Here is an 18,307-nt window from a genome sequence, read left to right as displayed (position 1 = left end):
CTTCCTTGCATTCCTGGTGTTTATTAAATGTGTGCAGATATTTGTATAGTATCTTTTTTCCTCTACAGTGTATAAACTTGAAATAATGGGAGAGTTTGAAACAATAAGAAAAGAGAACTGGCTAAATTACATACCAAGAACTTTGCCAATCCAATTTAAACACTGTCATGATGCTTCTTGTTAACAAAGTCTTTTTTTTTTTTTCCACATTCGTGTTTTTCTTTAAGCAACATATAGGCTTATACATTTCCAATAAGCCTTTTGCAATATTTTTCTCACACACAGGAGAAAAGAAAACTTTCTCTGTACTGCTCCCTGGATTCTTCTACTAAGATTTATTTCCCAGCAACAAATACCATCTGGTTTCTAACAAGCATGGTAGCATAATTTCCCCACTTCAAAAGCAAAATAAAAACAATACCACAAGGAAATGTGTGGATTAACACAAAGTAAAAGAGTTATCTTCCTACACTGTACATGAATTTAATTTCATCTTATTCCAGTCATGCTTGATGAATCTTCAGAAGGACAATTAATTTCATTGCTTCTGAAAAACTGAATCATTAAATCTACAGAGAAGCAGGAGCAATTCCTCTACTGGAAAGTCTGTTCACTGCCAAGAGATGACAAGTGGTACATCAATCCAAGCTGCTTTTCACATACACTGAGCAGTCGGCCAGACTATTGACCAAATTTTATGTGGCATCTCAGTAAGTAAAGGTGAATATAATAATAGTGGTGGTATTGTTACTTGTTGTCAAGTTGGCTCCAACTCATGGCAGCCCCATGCATAATAGAATTAAACATTGCCTGGTCCTGTACCATCTTCTTTTTACATGCATTATCTCATTGACTCTTACAACAAGTCTTGGAAATGGATACAATAATTCTATTATCCCCATTCTACAGAGCAGTAAACCAGTTTACAAATCTCATGTCACACACACAACTCTAAGTACAAAAGAATGAAACACTGCCCAGTCCTGCCCAGGCGTCACATTCTTTGCTATACTGGAGCCCATCATTGCAGCCACTGTGTCAATCCATCTTGTTGAGGGTTTTCTCCTTTTTTGATGATCCTCCACTTTACCGAGCATGATCTCCTTCTCCAGGGAATTGTCCCTTCTGACAACACAGACAAAGTAGGACAAAGTCTGGCCATTCTCACTTCCAAGGAGCATTCCAGCTGCACTTCTTCCAGGAGAGATTTGTTAGTTCTGGCAGTCTATGGTACTTTCCATATTCTTCACCAACACAACTCAAAAGCATCAACTCTTTGTTTCATCTTCTTTATTCATTGTCCAGCTTTCGCATGCACATGAAGCTATTGAAAATACCCTAGCTTGGGTTAGGTGCACCTTAGCCTTCAAAGAGGTGTTTTTGCTCCTCAGTGCTTTAAAGAGGTCTTTTTTGGCAGATTTCCCCAATGCAATATGTCATCTGATTTCTTGACTGCTGCCTCCATTGGTGTTGACTGTGGAACCATGTGATGTGAAATCTTTGACAACTTCAATCTTTTCTCCAGTTATCGTGATGCTGCTTATTGGTCCAGTTGTGAGGACTTTTGTTTTCTTTATGTTGAGGTGTAATCCATACTGCAGACTGTAGTTTTTAATCTTCATTAGTAAGTGCTTCAAATCATGTTCACTTTCAGCAAGCAAGGTTGTGTCATCTGCATATCACCAAGTTGTTAATGAGTCTTCCTCCAATCCTGATACCAGGTTCCTCATATAGTCCAGCTTCTCAGATTATTTGTTCAGCATACATATTGAATAAGTATGGTGAAAGGACACAACCCTGACAGACACCTTTCCTGATTTTAAACCATGCAGTATCACCTTGTTCTTTTGAACAACAGTTTCCTGGTCTATATACAGGTCCCTCACAAGCATAATTAAGTTCTGGAATTCCTATTCTTCTCAATGTTATACATAATCTGCTATGATCTACATAGTCAAGTGCTTTTTCATAGTCAATGAAACACAAGTAAACATCTTTCTGGTATTATTTGCTTTCAGCCAAGATCCATCTGACATCAGTAATGATATTCCTCATTCCATGTCCTCTTCTGAGTCCAGCTTGCATTTCTAGAAGTTCCCTGTCAATATATTGCTGCTGCAAATGTATTTGAATTATCTTCAACAACAACAACAACAACAACAACAAAATACTTGCTTTTTTCATATAGAATGCATTTATCTTTAGGTAACTGAACACCCAATTTTAACTGGCTTAAGCAATAAGGTCATTTGCTTAGTTCTTTAGGTTTAGCTGGGAGCTCTGGTAACACAGTGCCTAAGGCACTTGCCTACTAACCAGAAGGCTGGCAGTTCAAACCCACCAGCCACTCCTTGGAAGGAAGGTTGGTCAATCTACTTCCATAGTGATACTGCCTCAGCAACACAAGGAGGGGTTGCTATAGGTCAGGTCCAACTCGACAACACATAACAACAACAACAACATAGGTTTAACCACAGAATGAGCGTGAATATGGACTTAATCTACAGGCTCAGGATGTTCATGGCACTTCACTGCCACTTGTAGTGGTTTCATTTTCAGATGTAGCAAAATGCCTGCGTCAGATCTAGGGCAACAACTACAGGAAGGGAACTTTCCCAAGTCTCATTGGAAACTTGAGTCTCATTGGCCCAAAGCAGATGAGATGTCCTTTCCTGAATTAACTGGTTAGGGGGATAGCATTGTTATGATTGACAGACTCATCAGGGCCACCCCTGCTAGCATCAAACTCTAGTCCACTTGAGTACTATAAATGGAAAAGAAATAGAATTCCTTAGGTGTCAGGGGGCTATAGGTACCACAAAGTGCCCAAAAGTAGTGAACTCCATTAATTCATTTGACTCCGATTCCAAAATCTGCATCAACATGAGTTACACTCTTCTTCATGAGATATTTTTCTTTAATGTTATACTTTATTTGCAATATTAAATCAACCTTTACAAAATAATACAGAGAGTACACTTCCTGATTCTGTTTACTTCCTTAAAAAGCACAAATGGTAATATGACTAAAAACAAAATCAAACTCACTGCCATCATGTTGGATCCAACTCATAGCGACCCCTCCTTGGGTTTCCGAGGCGGTATCTCTACGGAAGTAGATTGCCCAACCTTACTTCCGAGGAGCGGCCAGTGGATTTGAACTGCCAGCCTTCTGGTTAGCAATCAAATGCCTTAGGTACTGCACCACCAGAGCTCAAACAAATGGTAATATACCAACTCTTATTTATAAGTAAAATTTAAGATTGCTGAATTTATGTAAGAAAAAAATAAATTCTAATTATCATTGTTAAACTATTAAGTTAAACTATTAAGTTGTTCTGGGTCTTGAAAATTTTCTGCCTTTCACAAGGTACAGTCTTCCCACTTTTCTAACACTTATTTTAATCCTCAACCAAACCAAACCTATTGCCTTTGAGTAGAACCTGACTCATAGCAACTCTACAGGAAACAGTGCAACTAATCTTTAAGGAAGCAGAGTGCCAAACCTTTCTTCCACAGAGTGTCAAATGGGTTTGAACTGAGGACATTTTAGTTAGCAGCTGAGTGCTTAACCACTGCATCACCAGGGCTCCTTCACTCATTTTAGTGGAAATATTTGAGTTTTTCTTTTCTGATAGGTTTCTGCCTTATACAGGTTACAGCTTTCACAGAAATTACTGTATAATAAATGTAATAATATAGTGGTATGTATGAAGCACAGCAATAACTTGGAATTAAATGACTGATCTTCTTTGGACTTTCAGGGAAAAATTCAATAGTAGGACCCTGAGCTCAACAGGGGAGCTCTGGTAGCATAGTGGCTAAGGCACTTGCTCAACAGACCAAGCAGACAAAAAAATAAAAATAAAAACAAACCAGAAAAAGAAGTTTGAAGATTGTATGTTTGGGGAAAAGCAAAATAATACTTGTAGTGTAAAAGACTGTACTTCAATCTTTGTACTGTGATGGCTATTATATGTTTCAATTTGACTAAACTATGGTGCCAGTTGATGGATCAAATAGCCATCTAGATGCAGTTATGAAGTAGTTACACATAATTAAATCAGTTAACCTTAAACAAAACAAATTATCCTCCATATTATCCTCCTCATCTAATGAATTGAAGGTCTGAAGAACAAAAAGCGATTTTCCCTAGGGAGTAGTCTGCCACCAGACTATAAACAGACATCTTGCTAGAACTCCTGCACTGTTGCCACTGCCTGACCGATGGATTGGGACACAGGAGTATAAAAAGCTCCAGCCTGTCACCTCACCTACAAATATTGGACTTAACAGCCCCCCACCAATCATGAGGGCATGTGAACAAATTTCTAAAATTCTCTTTCTCTTTTTCTGTTTACACCTCTTTTCCTGTGTATTGGTCAATAGCACTCCAACTACCTTTCAAATGTGCCCCTATTCATACACCATACCTATGACGCAAAACTTGATCCCATTCGCCATTTCAGTTTATATTTTCTGAGGTATATATAAGGTTAACATTTACACCTGGTAGGTACACCTGGTAGGTAGAACAATCAACCATGGGAGATCAGAAAGGCAGTATTTGCACAGGAAGATAGCTCAGAGGGCAGGAATACATAGGATAGAAGGACACAGGGAAAAGGTAACCACAGGGAGGAAGTGGGAAGAGAGCTGTTACATTATGGGGATTGCAAACAATGTCATAAAACAAAATGTGTACAAACTGTTGTATGGAAAATGAATTTGCTCAACTAAATTTTCACCCAAATCACAATAAAAAAGAAAAAAAATGTTCCTTCATGCCACAAGATGATTGGTAATAAAAAAGAAAAAGAAAAAAAGTATATGCCTCTATAGGGCTATTTTCATTTAGGACAATTATAATATTTTGTTTTGTGTAACTTAATTTTCCCTGGATATGTGGACATAAACGGAGTTACATTCATAGGGCAGAACCACTTTTCTGGCTCTGGGACAAAACCACTAACAAAATCCTATAATTCCCCTAAAAAATTCACTCTACTGGTTTTGGGAATCCCTAAAAGGTGCTTGAATATTCACAGATAAATCTAAGCAGGTATTCTTTCAAGTGCCTTAGGCACTGGCCATGTCTCTTCTCACCTCTTCCCAGAACTCTGCTGGAAACCACCATGTCCACTGAGCATGGCACCTTCTCCTGTCTCCAATGGCCTACATTTCTCACTAAACACCACTGATATTTCCAGCCTAGAAACTCACAAAACTTTCAACATGTACTATTCCTCACAGATGAAAGAGAGAGTGAAGCTTTTCCTCACTATGCCCTACTTTGTCCTAGTGATAATGACAGTATACCAGGATCTTTTAGAATTCTGTCAAAACTGTCTACCAGTAATATTTCACTCCATTAGATTCAACCACAGTCTTATGTGGTGGGACAAGAAACCCAATTCCTGAGAGGGTCCTACACTTTTCCACAACCCCTTTCCTCCTAGGCTTCCAAATTCTCATGCAAATGTTTGTATAAATTAACCACTAAGGGCTCCCCCTGTAGTTGCCAGATGCTCCCTGGCACAGTATAGACTCAAGCCATAGCCCTCTATAAGGCTGTTTCTTCCAAGACTTTTTTACATTAAAGTAAACTTCCAGGTTCATATAACTTGGTATATTGATGAAAAATATCTTGGCTATATTGTTTGTTTTAGAAAATTGCAATGTCTTATTAGTTCCACCATGATACAATAAGAACTCTTTAGGTATAAAAGAACTATTGAATCATTTTATTCAAGACACAAAGGAATTTTTCATGAAATTGATACAACTTATACAGATCAATCAAATGTGAATTATAGCCTACTTAAAACTTTATCTTTGTACTGGCATATTTCTAGAAACTGGCATATTTCTAGAAACTTATGTGTGAGTTTAATTAATTACATTTTATTGACATGAGTGAGGCTAAGGCACATCTCTTTTGGGAAATACCAAGATTTCCTTATTATGTTTTATAGCCTTTACTACCATAATTGCTTTTGTATAACTATATAGTTACATAATTATAGATGTTTAGTTTTAATCATACAGGTCAAACTTAACTAGAATTTTGCTCAATAATACTTTTCTTTCTCACATCAAGTTTAATAACCAGTCAAGCCCATTTTACCAGTTATCTAAAAGTAGTGCATCAGAAACACACATCAGCCTTACTAAACAGTAAGAACTGTAACAATTCTTGATTCTGACTAAATGAATTTCAACTACATGTATACTTGAGCCTAAATAATTTGGCAGTATAGCATATTAGAATCTAGAAATTAGTAGGACATAAATCTATGCTTTTTTACATGAATTTAACATCTCTATTGACCTGTGACCTTGAAATGAAACATTTTAGTTCAATTCGAACCTGTCACAATTAGGTTGATAACTAGTAAAAAACTAGACCCATTTTATTAAACTTACCTCATTAACTTGTTTTTTGTCCAGATGAAACACTTGACCAGAACTTGTAGAGGCAATTTCTTCATAGACTTTATATCCAATGTGGTCCCTGTCATCACAATCTCCAGTCAGCACAAACACCACCTAATCAAAAGGGGGAAAAAAAAAAAAATAGGACAGTTTAAGGGGTGTCCAGAAATTAAACAGTACATATTTATTCAATACTTATTATATCTTATATACTATTAAGCAGTTGGTATATATAGACAGACAGACAGAGAGAAAGCTAGTGAGCGTTGGAATGCTCCTTAGAGGCAAGAATGGCCAGACTTCATTTTTCACATTTTGGTCATATTATCAGAAGGGACCAGCCCTTGAGAAGGATATTATGATGGATAAAGTATAGGGTCAGCAAAAATAGGGAAGACCCACAGTGACATGGATTGACACAATGGCTACAACTATGGCCTCAAGTACGGCAATGATTTGTGACGATGGTGCAAGGCCAGGCAGTGTTTCATTCTGTACCACATAGGGTCTCTATGAGTTGAAGCCAATATGATGGCTTCACTCCACCTAACAACAAAATATATCTGTTTATTTATTTATTTATTTATTTACAGTTATGGGTATATGAGTAAACATGTTAAAAATGAACACACACAGGGACATAATTATTTACATTTCAAAAGTATAAACTACAGGCTATGGAATGCAGGTGAAACAATGACTGTGCTAAATTACATGATTGCCTCAGTTCCTCATCTGTTCCTGTTCCTATGCACTGTGCCATGTGATTTTTCAGTTCCTCTAATCAAAGTAGTGAGCGTAGTGAGCTTATTTTTATCTTCTGAGTTTGAGCATGTGACTCGATCTGGCCAATAGCATGAGGCACAAGAGTCATTCTACCAGTTCTGAGCCTAGGCTCAAGAGGCCTTTTATATTTCTGCTTAGTCTGGTATTTCTGCCAAGACCATGAGAAGGACATGGCTCAATTATACTACTGCTCTAAACAGAGGATGAGAAACCTGTGAAGCACGCCACTCCAGAGCCCAGCGTAGACAAACCAACCCCAAACCATTCCCAGTTATACAAGCATGAAAGCCTAGCCTCGATCAACTGAACCCCATAAAAATGTGAGCAATAAATGCTTATTCATTGAAGCCATGAGTGTTGGGACAGTTCATTATGCTGCCATAGCTACCATGGAACAATAATAAACTCTGACTCAGCAAAATTCCACATTGGAGTTGGTATTTGAAATATAGGTCTTTCTTGTTAGAGCTCAGTTATAAGGATAAAATGTTAATAAGCATCTCAACTAATCTCCAATCATTTCTTCTCTTTCTTAATAAAGAAGGCTTTCATGGCTCCAGAAAGTCTGGATTCCCTAAAAATTTGAAATTCTGTTCTGTATTTTCCTTCTTTTGATTGGGATTCTTCTATAGAATCTTTGATCAAAATGTTCAATAATGATAACCAGGCACCATCCAGTTCTTCTAGTCTCATGGCAAAGGATGCAGTTGTTCATGGAGGCAGTTAGCCACACATTCCATTTCCTCCTCTTATTCCTGATTCTCCTTGTTCGTATATATCTCTAGGCAAATAGACACCAATTACTGAGACTTGGACGGCTGCATGTAAGCTTTTAAGACCCCGGCACTACAAAATGAGTTAGGAGATGGAATAGAAGTAATAAGCATGGTATTAGGTCAATTAACTGTGATGTCCCACGAAATCATGACCCTAGCCCTCCAAATGAAGAAACCAAATTCCATGATGAGATGGGATAAATGCCCAAAACTACTGTACTGAGATAATCTTTAAACCTTAAACTTTAAGCCAAAAATATTCCCTAAAGTTTTTGTAAAAACAAATAATAATTTAGCTTAACTGGCAAAGAATGTTTGGCTTGAGCATTGTGTTCTTTTAAGATCTATATGAGATCAATTGTAACTTGAAAGGTTAGATGGGAAACTTAGGGGGCAGTAACTTTTTGTTAACGGGAGAGGAAGAGTTGAGAAAGGAGGGTGAGAATGGTTGTACAGCTCGAGGAATGTAAATAGTGTCACTGAATTGTGCATGTAGAAATGGTTGAATTGGTGTATAATTTTACTGAGTACATTCTCAACAAAAAAATAAATTTCAAAAAATATTATTTTATATATAAAAAACAAGGCTTTCACATGGTATATACAAAGATCACACATAAGTTTAATATTTTAAAATTAAATGACACATACATAGAAAAGTACAAATATTTGGAGTGACAGTTATAATTATTATTATTTGCCCACAGATGAATAATCAAAGAAGAGAGAAACTCTGAGTTATTTATTTTCTCTTACATGCTATATTCAGGTGAAAATGTTTTGGAGTTGCTTCCTACTCACTTGTGACTGTTTCTGCTGGATAAGCTGAAGAACCTCATGGGTGAGCCGGTAATCTTTGGACCGTGCATCCGTGAAAACATAGATGAAAGAGCCAGGAAGAGAAATTTCCAAGGCAATTTTTATAGCTCCGATACTCATTTCTGGACAATCACCACCACCCTGTTCGGGAGCAGAGAAACAAATGCAATTATTTCATCAGCAAGGAAAAAAGAGGCATTTTAGTTGTAACAAGTTGTCTTGTTGTTGTTGTTATGTGCCATTGTCTTAGGAACTTTAAACCCTAAAATTTCCTATTAGATTAGTCGCTTTCGTGGGGAGGGATATGGCAAAGACATAAAGTGATGTGGAAAATTCATCCAAAATACAAAAAAATAACATCTGCTAGATATTGTTTAGTTAATTTAATGTCCATTCACTCTCTCATTCTTTTACATGATTAAGACCTCCCCTCTCTTCTCATCGATTCTGACTCTTGTTTGATGACTTCGCTTCTTATTGTACTCAATTTGAACATGTTGTATTTGTAGTTTTATATAGTATTTTTTGCAATTTAAGATTATGCCTTTGTTTCTATGTAATCAATGTTCTTCCACAGGTTTTAATGTGAACATTCATTCACAGGTTCTAATGATTTTATGCTATGTCTATATTTCATAATTTAGTGAACTATTTCTCTATTGTTAAAGATTAATGCTATTTCAAATTTTCCTCTATTACAGATAATATAAAACCAAACCAAACTCACTGCCATCATGTCAATATGACTCATAGTGAATGCTCCTTGGGTTTCTGAGGTGGTAGGTATCTCTGTGGAAGTAGATTGCTCAACCTTCCTTCCAAGGAGTGGCTGGTGAGTTTGAACCACCAGCCTTTTGGCTAGCAGTCAAATGCCTTAGTTCCTGTGTGGTACAAATAGTTGAGCACTCAGCTACTAACTCAAAGTTGCTGGTTCAAATCCACCTAGAGATTCCTGAGAAATAAGGTCTAGCAATCTACTCCCAAAAGTTGCAGCGATTAAAAACCCTATGGGGTGCAGTTCTACCCTGAAGCATATGTGGTTGTCATGAGTCAGAATCTACTTGATGGCAAGTGGCAATTGATTTTGTTTTCTTTATGTACAGTGAAATCTGTGAGAGCCAGAATTCAATGGGACTGTCTTGTCTTTCCAAGTCTCACAAGTTTTCAGCCTTTGATAAGGTGCAGTCATCACTTTTCTAGCACTCTCTATTAGTGGAAAATATTTGAGTCTTCCTTCTCTGTCAGGCTTTCATTTTATACGGGTTCCAGATTTAAGCTTTACTGTATACATATATGTAACTCATGCATGTTATTTCCTTAGCATACATGTTAATAACTATAGGGTCAAGGGAATGGACTATGAACCAAAATGTTTTGAGCAACTAATAACTTCTAAACACACAAGTGCTTTAACCACGGCACCATCAGGGCTCTCTGTTAGCATTACAAAGATGAATAAGCTAAAGTATCTTGTCCTTGATTTTCCAAGTCCAAGATGGCAGACTAGGCAAATACACTACCCAAATCATCTACAACAAATTCTCAAAAAAGAAACAAGGGGAACTGCTACAGATGAAAATCCTGGGTCCCAATGCTACAAAAGAAAAGATAAAGAAGTAGATCAATTATTGATGAGAGGAAGAGGCTGAATGAAAACAGTGAACAAGGAGTGATATACTGCTAATCCGTTCAGCACAACCATTTTGAATTATCGCAAGCAGCATTCCAATAGAAGCAGGAACTAGATAACCAGCTCCAATTGCCCAAGACTGCACCACCACTCACACTGGTGATCAGGTGACCAGAGAGGTATGTCCTCCCCCTTTACCTTGCACAACCTCCCAGTGACCAGACACATGGCCATCCCCACTCCCACCTACCCTGTAGCCAGTCAAACTGCCCCCACTGCCAGTGCAGGACCACTATTTTTCTTTAAATCTTTCTGCTTAGTTCTTCAGTCCTTCCATCTATCTTCCCCAGAGAGCAGGAGTCCCTCCCCTACTGCCTATGCAGTCAGTGGCATTTTGTCCCTGCCTCTCCCTGGTCAGAAATGAATACTCTGACGCAGCCATGTTTGGTGGCTGGCACTTTTGGTGGCTGGCACTTTTGGTGGCTGCTTTATCTATTGTGCTGCTTTTATTTTTTTCCCCTCCTTTGGGTTTTGTTGTTGTTGTTCTTAGTTCTTCCCTCTTCTCCCCCTTGATTTCACTTTCTTTATTTTCTTCCTCTCCACCTTATCTTTCTTCTTCTTCTTTTCTTTCCTTTTGTTCTTGCCTCCACGTCTGTGGTCAGCAGCACCTGCCCCCACCCCTCCATGGACAGCAATGTGAGTGCTCCAGAAGCAAGCTCCCCATTCCTGCTGCAGCTATGCCTGGCAACTAACACTTATACCAGTTTTTTTTTTTTTTTTTTCTCTCTCTCTCTCTCTTTTCTTTTTCTTTCTCCCCATGTTCTCTGTTCTTCCCTCCCCCCTTGTTTTTTTTCCTTTTATTCTTTGTTCTTTTTTTCTGACTTTCCCATGCCATGATTTTTTTCTTTTCTTTCGTCTTCCTTTAAAAAAAAAAAAAAAATCTGAGTACCTTGCCCCTCACCACTCTGTGTTCAGCAGTGCTACCTCTATACTCCATATTCAGTGTTGTATGCTCCCATGGAGCAAGTGCCACATTTCCACCACAGCCATGTTGGGAGGATATCACTTGTGTCAATACTGTGTCACATTTATTTCTTGTGTTTTTGTTGTTGTTGTTATTTTTGGTTGTTTTCTTCCTTTTCTCTTACTTTCTGTCCTTCCCCCCACCCCTTAGGTCTCCTCTCTTCCTCTCCATTTTTTTTTCCTTTTTCTCTCCTTTCTCATATCTCCCTCCCTATTTTTTTTTTCTATCTTTCCAGAGCAGTTGGGAGTCAGTGACTCTTCCCAACCATACTCACCCACACGTTCTGCCCCCACCCACTGGCCAAGTGCCACCACATGCTCCAGCACTAGTGGACCATGAGAGATGGTGGCCAACACCCACACAGGCTGCCCTCAGCTATTCTGCATAATCAATGACCAGAGGCTGGTGCCCACACTCCCACCTGCTACCAAATCAGTCCATAGACAGGTAGTGAGTGCACCAGTGCTGCCAAACTGGTGACCAGAGTAACAGGATCTCCCTGTTGCCTGGATATATTGAAACAGAACAACACAAAAAAATCAGGGTGAAGTAAACCAACATATAATCAATAAATTAATAAAATAACCGTACAATGTCTCAGAGACAACAAATAACTTCTAATCACGCACACAAAATAACAAGACATGATGCCTCAAACAAGGGAGCAAAATACAGGGCCAGAAAACCTTCTGGAGGAAGAAATGCTAGTGGAATTACCTGATAAGGAATTCAAAGCAATTCTATTTAAGTACCTTCAACAGATTAAAAGTTTGAGGAAACCACAGACAAAATCAAGGAAAACACAGAAAAAACTCTGTAAGAATTAAAAAAAAAAAAAAGAAAGAAACAAATCGACAAAATAAATGGAAAAGTAGAAACCATAAAAAAATAACAAATAGGAATCCAAAAGACTAATATTAAATCTCAAAAATGGATAATGCATTGGGAGGGAAAAGGAGTGGAACTGAATCAATGGAACACAGAATTAGCAAGATTGAAAACAAATCTCGTAACACCAATCAGTTGGAATAACAATCAGAAAAAAAAAAAAAAAATCACAAAATAAAGAAAGCTTAAGATTCATCTGGGACACCGTGAAGAAGAATAACTTATGTATAACTAATATTTCAGAACAGTAAGAGACAAAAAAAAAAAAACAGACCAAGAAAATTGTTGAAGATTTGTTGGAAGAAAACATTCCCAATATCATGGAAGATGAGAAGACATGTATTCAAGAAGCTCAACAAACCCCAATTAGGATATACCCCAAAAGAAAATCACCAAGATATATTATAATCAAACTTTCCAAAACCAAAGACAGAGTCTTCAAAGTGGCTCAAGAAAAACAAGTCACCTGCAAAGGAGAACCAATAAGACTAAGCTATGATTTCTTGGCATAAATCATGCAGGAAAGGGGGCAATGGAGTGATATATATAAAATACTGAAAGAAAAAAATTGCCAAACAAGAATTATTTTTTCCCCAAAATTGTCTCTCAGATACAAATTAGGACATTCTCAGATAAATAGAAATTAAGAGACTTTGCAAAAACTTAAACAATTTTTTAAGAAGTGCTTAAGAGAGTCCTTCAGACAGAGAACCACCAACAGCAAACAATAATCAGAGATTAAGGCTTTTGGCAACATCACCTGGATATCAACCCAGATATAGAAGTATCAAAAATAAAATAAACCTGTAAGATGGAAAACAGAGAACCAGAGATGCCAATTTGCAAGTAATGATAACTACAAAGCAAAAAGAGAGAATAAATGATGTAGTTACAGAATTTCCAAATTGAGAGGAAGTCAAGGCAATATAGAGATAGAACAGACTGCACTAAACTTAGAAAGAGAATATTAAATTACTTTGTAACCTCAAAGAATATTAATAAGCCTTCACATGAAAATAAAAAAGAAGAAAATCATAAAGTTTCAGTAAACACTAAAACTGTAGCAATGAAAGAAATGATAAGAAAATCCATAAACAAAATGCTCAGCACAGAAAAATAGTGGAAAAAGGAAACCATCAATATCACACATAAAAATATAGCCAAATGGCAACAGTAAATTCATACCTATCAATAACTATATGAACTTAAAGTCATAACATAAGAGAGTGCCAGAATGGATAAGAAAACATGATCCACTAACATTCTGTTGACAAGAGACACCCCTTAGACACACAGAAAAAGAATAAGTTAAAAATCAAAACATGGATAAACATATCAAGCAAATGCCAACGAAAAAAAAAAAAAGAGCTGGAGTGGCAATATTAATTTCTGATAAAGTAGACTTTAAGGCAAAAACCAGCAAAAGAGACAAGGAAGGACATCATACAACAATTAAAGCACCAATCAAACAAGAGGACATAACCATAATAAATATCTATGCACCCAATGAAAGAGCCCCAAAGAATATAAATCAAACTTTACCAGAATTGAGTGGAGAAATAAACAACTCCACAATAATAGTATGAGACTATATAAAACCAGTTCCAGTGAAGGACAGAACAACTAGAAAGAAGTTTAACAAAGATACAGAAGAACTAAACAATGCAATCAACCAGCTGAACCTCACAGATGTGTACAGAACACTCCACCTGACAGTAGCACAATATACATTCTTTCCCAGTGCACGTGAAACTTTCTTCAGTTAGACCATATGTTAGGCCACAGAGCAAGACTCAATAAATTTAAAAACAATGAAATACTATAAAGCAACATGTCATATCATAATGCTATAAAAATAGAAATCAACAACAGGAAAATCAAGGGAAAAAATAAAAAACATGGAAACTGAATAACATCTTGCTTAAAAACTATTGAGTAAATAAAAAAATTAAAAATGACTTGAATAAAACAAGAATAAAAACACAACATACAAAATCTTTGGGTCAGAGCAAAAGCTATGATCAAAGGTCAATTTATTGCAAGAGACATACACATCAAAAAAGAAGAAATAATCAAAATCAGCAACTTAACCCAACATCTCCAACTCTTAAAAAAAGAACAGCAAAAAAATCCAAGGTCACCAGAAGAAAGGAAATAATAAACAGCCAAGCAGTAATAAATGAAACAGAAAAACAATAAAAAGAATCAAAAAGACTAGAAGTTTGTTCTTTGAAAGGATTAATAAAATGGAGAAATCACTGGCAAATTGAACAAAAGAGGAAAGCAGCAGCAAATAATACAAATAAGAAATAGAATAGGCAATGTCACAACAGAACAGTGGCATAATGCCTAAGTCATTTGATTGCTAACCAGAAGCCACCAGCCACTCCTCAGAGTGGAAGGTTAAGCAATCTACTTCCGTAGTGATGTCACCTCAGAAACTCAAGGAGGGGTCGCTACAAGTCAGATCTGACTCGACAGCAGTGTGTTAATAACAGAGCACTATGAAGCACCATACTCCACCAACTTTGAAAACCTAGAAGAAATGCACATATTTCTAGAAAGACACTATCTACCAAAACTAACACAATCTGAGGTACAAAATTTGAACAAACTCATCACAAAAGAAGAAACTGAATAAGTCATTAAAAAAACTCCCAGCAAGAAAAAAGTTCTGGTTCAGACAGCTTCACTGGCAAATTCCACCAAACATTCAGAGAATAGCTGATACCAATTCTACTAAAACTATTCCAGAATATAGAAAAGGATGGAATACTACCAATCTCATTCTATGAAAAAAGAATAATCCTGATACCAAAACCAGGCAAAGACATCACTAAAAAAGAAAATTGTAGACCAAGATCCTTCATCAACAGTTAATGAAAAAATTCTCAATAAAATTCTAACCAGTAGACTCCAACAATATATCCAAAAAATATATCCTGACTAAGTAGGACTCATACTAGGTATGCAAGAACGGTTCAACGTTAGAAGAACAATCAACATAATCAACCACATAAATAAAACTAAGGGAAAGAACCACATGATCATATAGATCAGCATAGGAAAGGCATTTGACAATATCCAACACTCATTCCTCATAAAAACTCTCAGCAAAATAGGAATAAAAGGGATATTCCTCACCATAATTAAGGCATATGCACAAAACCAATGGTCAGTATTCAAAGGAGAGACTGGACTTTCACACACTGCTGGTGGGACTGTAAAATGCTACAACTACTGTGGAAAGCTGTATACCAAACTCACTGCCATTGAGTTGATTCTGACTCATAGTGACCCCACTGGGTTTCCAAGGCAGTAAATCTTTATGAAAGTAGATTTCCCAGTCTTCCTTTCGCAGAGTGCCTGGTGGATTTGAACCACCAATCTTCTGGTTAGAAGTCAAATGCCTTAGGCACTATGTCACCAGAGCTCCAAGAAAAGTTGTACAGCACTTCCTTAAGAAGTTGGAAATAGAAATACCATATGATCCAGCAATCCCACTACTAGGTATATATCCTAGAGAAATAAGAGCCATGACATGAGCAGATATATGCTCACTCACATTCATAGCAGCATTATTCACAACAGCAAAAAGATGGAAACAAGTGTCCATCAATGGATGAATGGTTAAACTATGGTACATAACAATATAGAATACTACCTAATGTTAAAGAAGAACGTTAAATCTGCAAAACACCTCACAACATGAATGAACCTAGAGAACATTGCTGAATGTCAATCACAAGAGGACAATTATTGTATAAGACCACTATTGTAAAAAGTTAACAAAATGTTGACACATAGAATCGTTCTTTGAAGGTTAATAGCGGTAGGACAGGAAGGGAGAGAAAATCACCAACTAAACAAGGAGCTCTGGTGGTGTAGTGCCTAAGGTGTTTGACTGCTAACCAGAAGGCTGGTGATTCAAACCCACCAGCCACTTCTCAGAAGGAAAGTTGGGCAATCTACTTCTGTAGCGATACCACCTCAGAAACCCAAAAAAGGGTCGCGGTGAGTCAGAATGTTGATACATAGAAAGAATCCTTCTTTGAAGGTTAGCAGAGGTAGGAGGGGAAGGGAGAGAAAATCACCAACTAGAGGCTATTAACTTGGGTGATGGGAATGGCAATATACAATAAGGAGAAGGTTAACACAAAAGGGTCAAGGCAGCAAAGACACAGGGAGGAGCACAAGAGTTAAAGGCAATGAAGGTGAATACTACTATATATATATGATTCTGCAATAACAATAATTTACTAGTAGATACATAGATAGATACTCAATATGAACAGGGGTGGAAAGGCGAATGGGACTATACCCATGAATATATATAGCTTTGACAGAGGCTATCTTTATCTATGTAGGTATATGTGCTTCAAATATATCCATGAATATAGTAGAACATTCAGGGGACAAAGTTACAAAAACAACTTAGTCATAACCAAACATCTTGAGAGAATGAGTCACTGATTATAGAGGTTCAGTATCATAGTCTCAGGAGATATTAAGGTCAGTTGGCATGCCATAGTCCACAAAGAAAATGTTCTACATACTACTTTGTGGGGACTTAAAAGTTTGTGAGCAGCCATTTAAGGTACAACTATTGGTCTCCCTGTCTGGAGCAAATAAGAGTGAAGAAAATCAAAGACATGAGGAAACAATTAGTCTGAAGAACTAATAGAGCATGTGAACACCAGCCTCCATGATCCTGAAACCAGAAGAACTAGATGGTGCCAGGCTACCAGAGCTGACAGCTCTGAAAGGGATTGCAATAAGAGGTCCCACAGTTAAGACTTGGGGAAAATGTGCAACAAAACTCAAAATCATAAAAAAAAAAAAAAAGATGAAGATTGGTGGAATCCCTGAGACTATGGTTTTTGGACACCCTTCAAACTAGTAACTGAACCTAGCTCCTATGACTCAACTGGCAGCCAAACAATAGACCTGGCCTAAAAGGTGAACAGTATTATCAGTAGGGTATATACTCATTGAAATAATCAAGCATATAAGATCAAGAGGACAGCATTTGTCTAGTGATAGAGCTAGGGAAGTGAGAGAGGATGAGAAGAAAGTACAAAGGGCTGGGTAAGGGAGGAAGTAGGAAGAATGCTGTTACAATGTGGGGATGACAGGAAATGTCACAAAACAGAATGTGTATGGATTATTGAATGGAAAAGCAATTTGCTTTGTAAATTTGGACCCAAAACACACAAAAAGATAGGTAGCTTGTCTTTAAGAGTTCATGCTCTAGAAAAGATAATTAAATCAAAAGTGTGACAGTTTAGGATGATGAGCATCTTGTGGTCCAAGGGCCCACCAGAATCCAATAACAAGAGTTCCTTTTAAAAACTAACAGTTACTTGATGAAAAGGATACAGATTTATCTCAATACTCTGAAGATTTTATTTGATTACCCTACTGGGGCTTTAGCCAGACCCCAAACAGTCTCAAAGCATCATGGATCTAATCAGGGTCATAAGAACCAAATATTAGAATTATTTACACTGTAGACTAGATGAACTGGGCAACCTTTTCTTGCATTGAATATCACTCAAAATTCATAGCTTGTGGGTACATTTGCTAAATGGATAGAATGGGGCACTAATGATTATAAATTGCCTCTGAAATGGTAAGCGACCTATTAAATATATGTCACTTTCTTAACGGTAGAGGATTAGAAGCTATAATAATTTGATCTTCACTTTGGAAATGATATCAGCCATAGGCCCCCAGAAATTTTATTAAGTAAGCAGTTCCTTCTATTACTTAAGTTCCTTCTCAAGGCATTTAGTTTAAACAATAATACTACTCTCAAAAACTTATATACTTAGGAGGTTCCGGCAAGATGGCGGACTAGGCAGAAGGATTGCACAGACCCTCTTCAACAAAGAAAAGGGAAACCAATTAACACAAACACAGAAGATAATCTTGGACGCCTGAGCCTTGA

At 37.1% G+C, this 18,307-nt stretch overlaps 1 protein-coding gene across 1 annotated transcript in view; it reads right to left on the bottom strand.

Moving 5' to 3' along the window:
• The window catches only part of HMCN1 (hemicentin 1), a 691,072-nt gene that overhangs the window by 477,549 nt on the left and 195,216 nt on the right, over window positions 1-18,307 (bottom strand). Inside the window, exons 3-4 of the mRNA XM_007937695.2 lie at window positions 8,798-8,956; window positions 6,426-6,548 (exon numbers count right to left, since the gene is read on the bottom strand). Coding sequence (XP_007935886.1) covers window positions 6,426-6,548; window positions 8,798-8,956 — 282 coding nt within the window. The remainder of the gene's footprint in view (window positions 1-6,425; window positions 6,549-8,797; window positions 8,957-18,307) is intronic.

The sequence above is a fragment of the Orycteropus afer genome, unplaced genomic scaffold, assembly GCF_000298275.1.
Source record: "Orycteropus afer afer isolate SDZICR_OR568_19922 unplaced genomic scaffold, OryAfe1.0 scaffold00043, whole genome shotgun sequence".
Lineage (NCBI taxonomy): Eukaryota > Metazoa > Chordata > Mammalia > Tubulidentata > Orycteropodidae > Orycteropus > Orycteropus afer.
The sequence above is the reverse complement of the archived record's forward strand: the minus strand, read 5'-3'. Positions and strand labels throughout refer to the sequence as shown.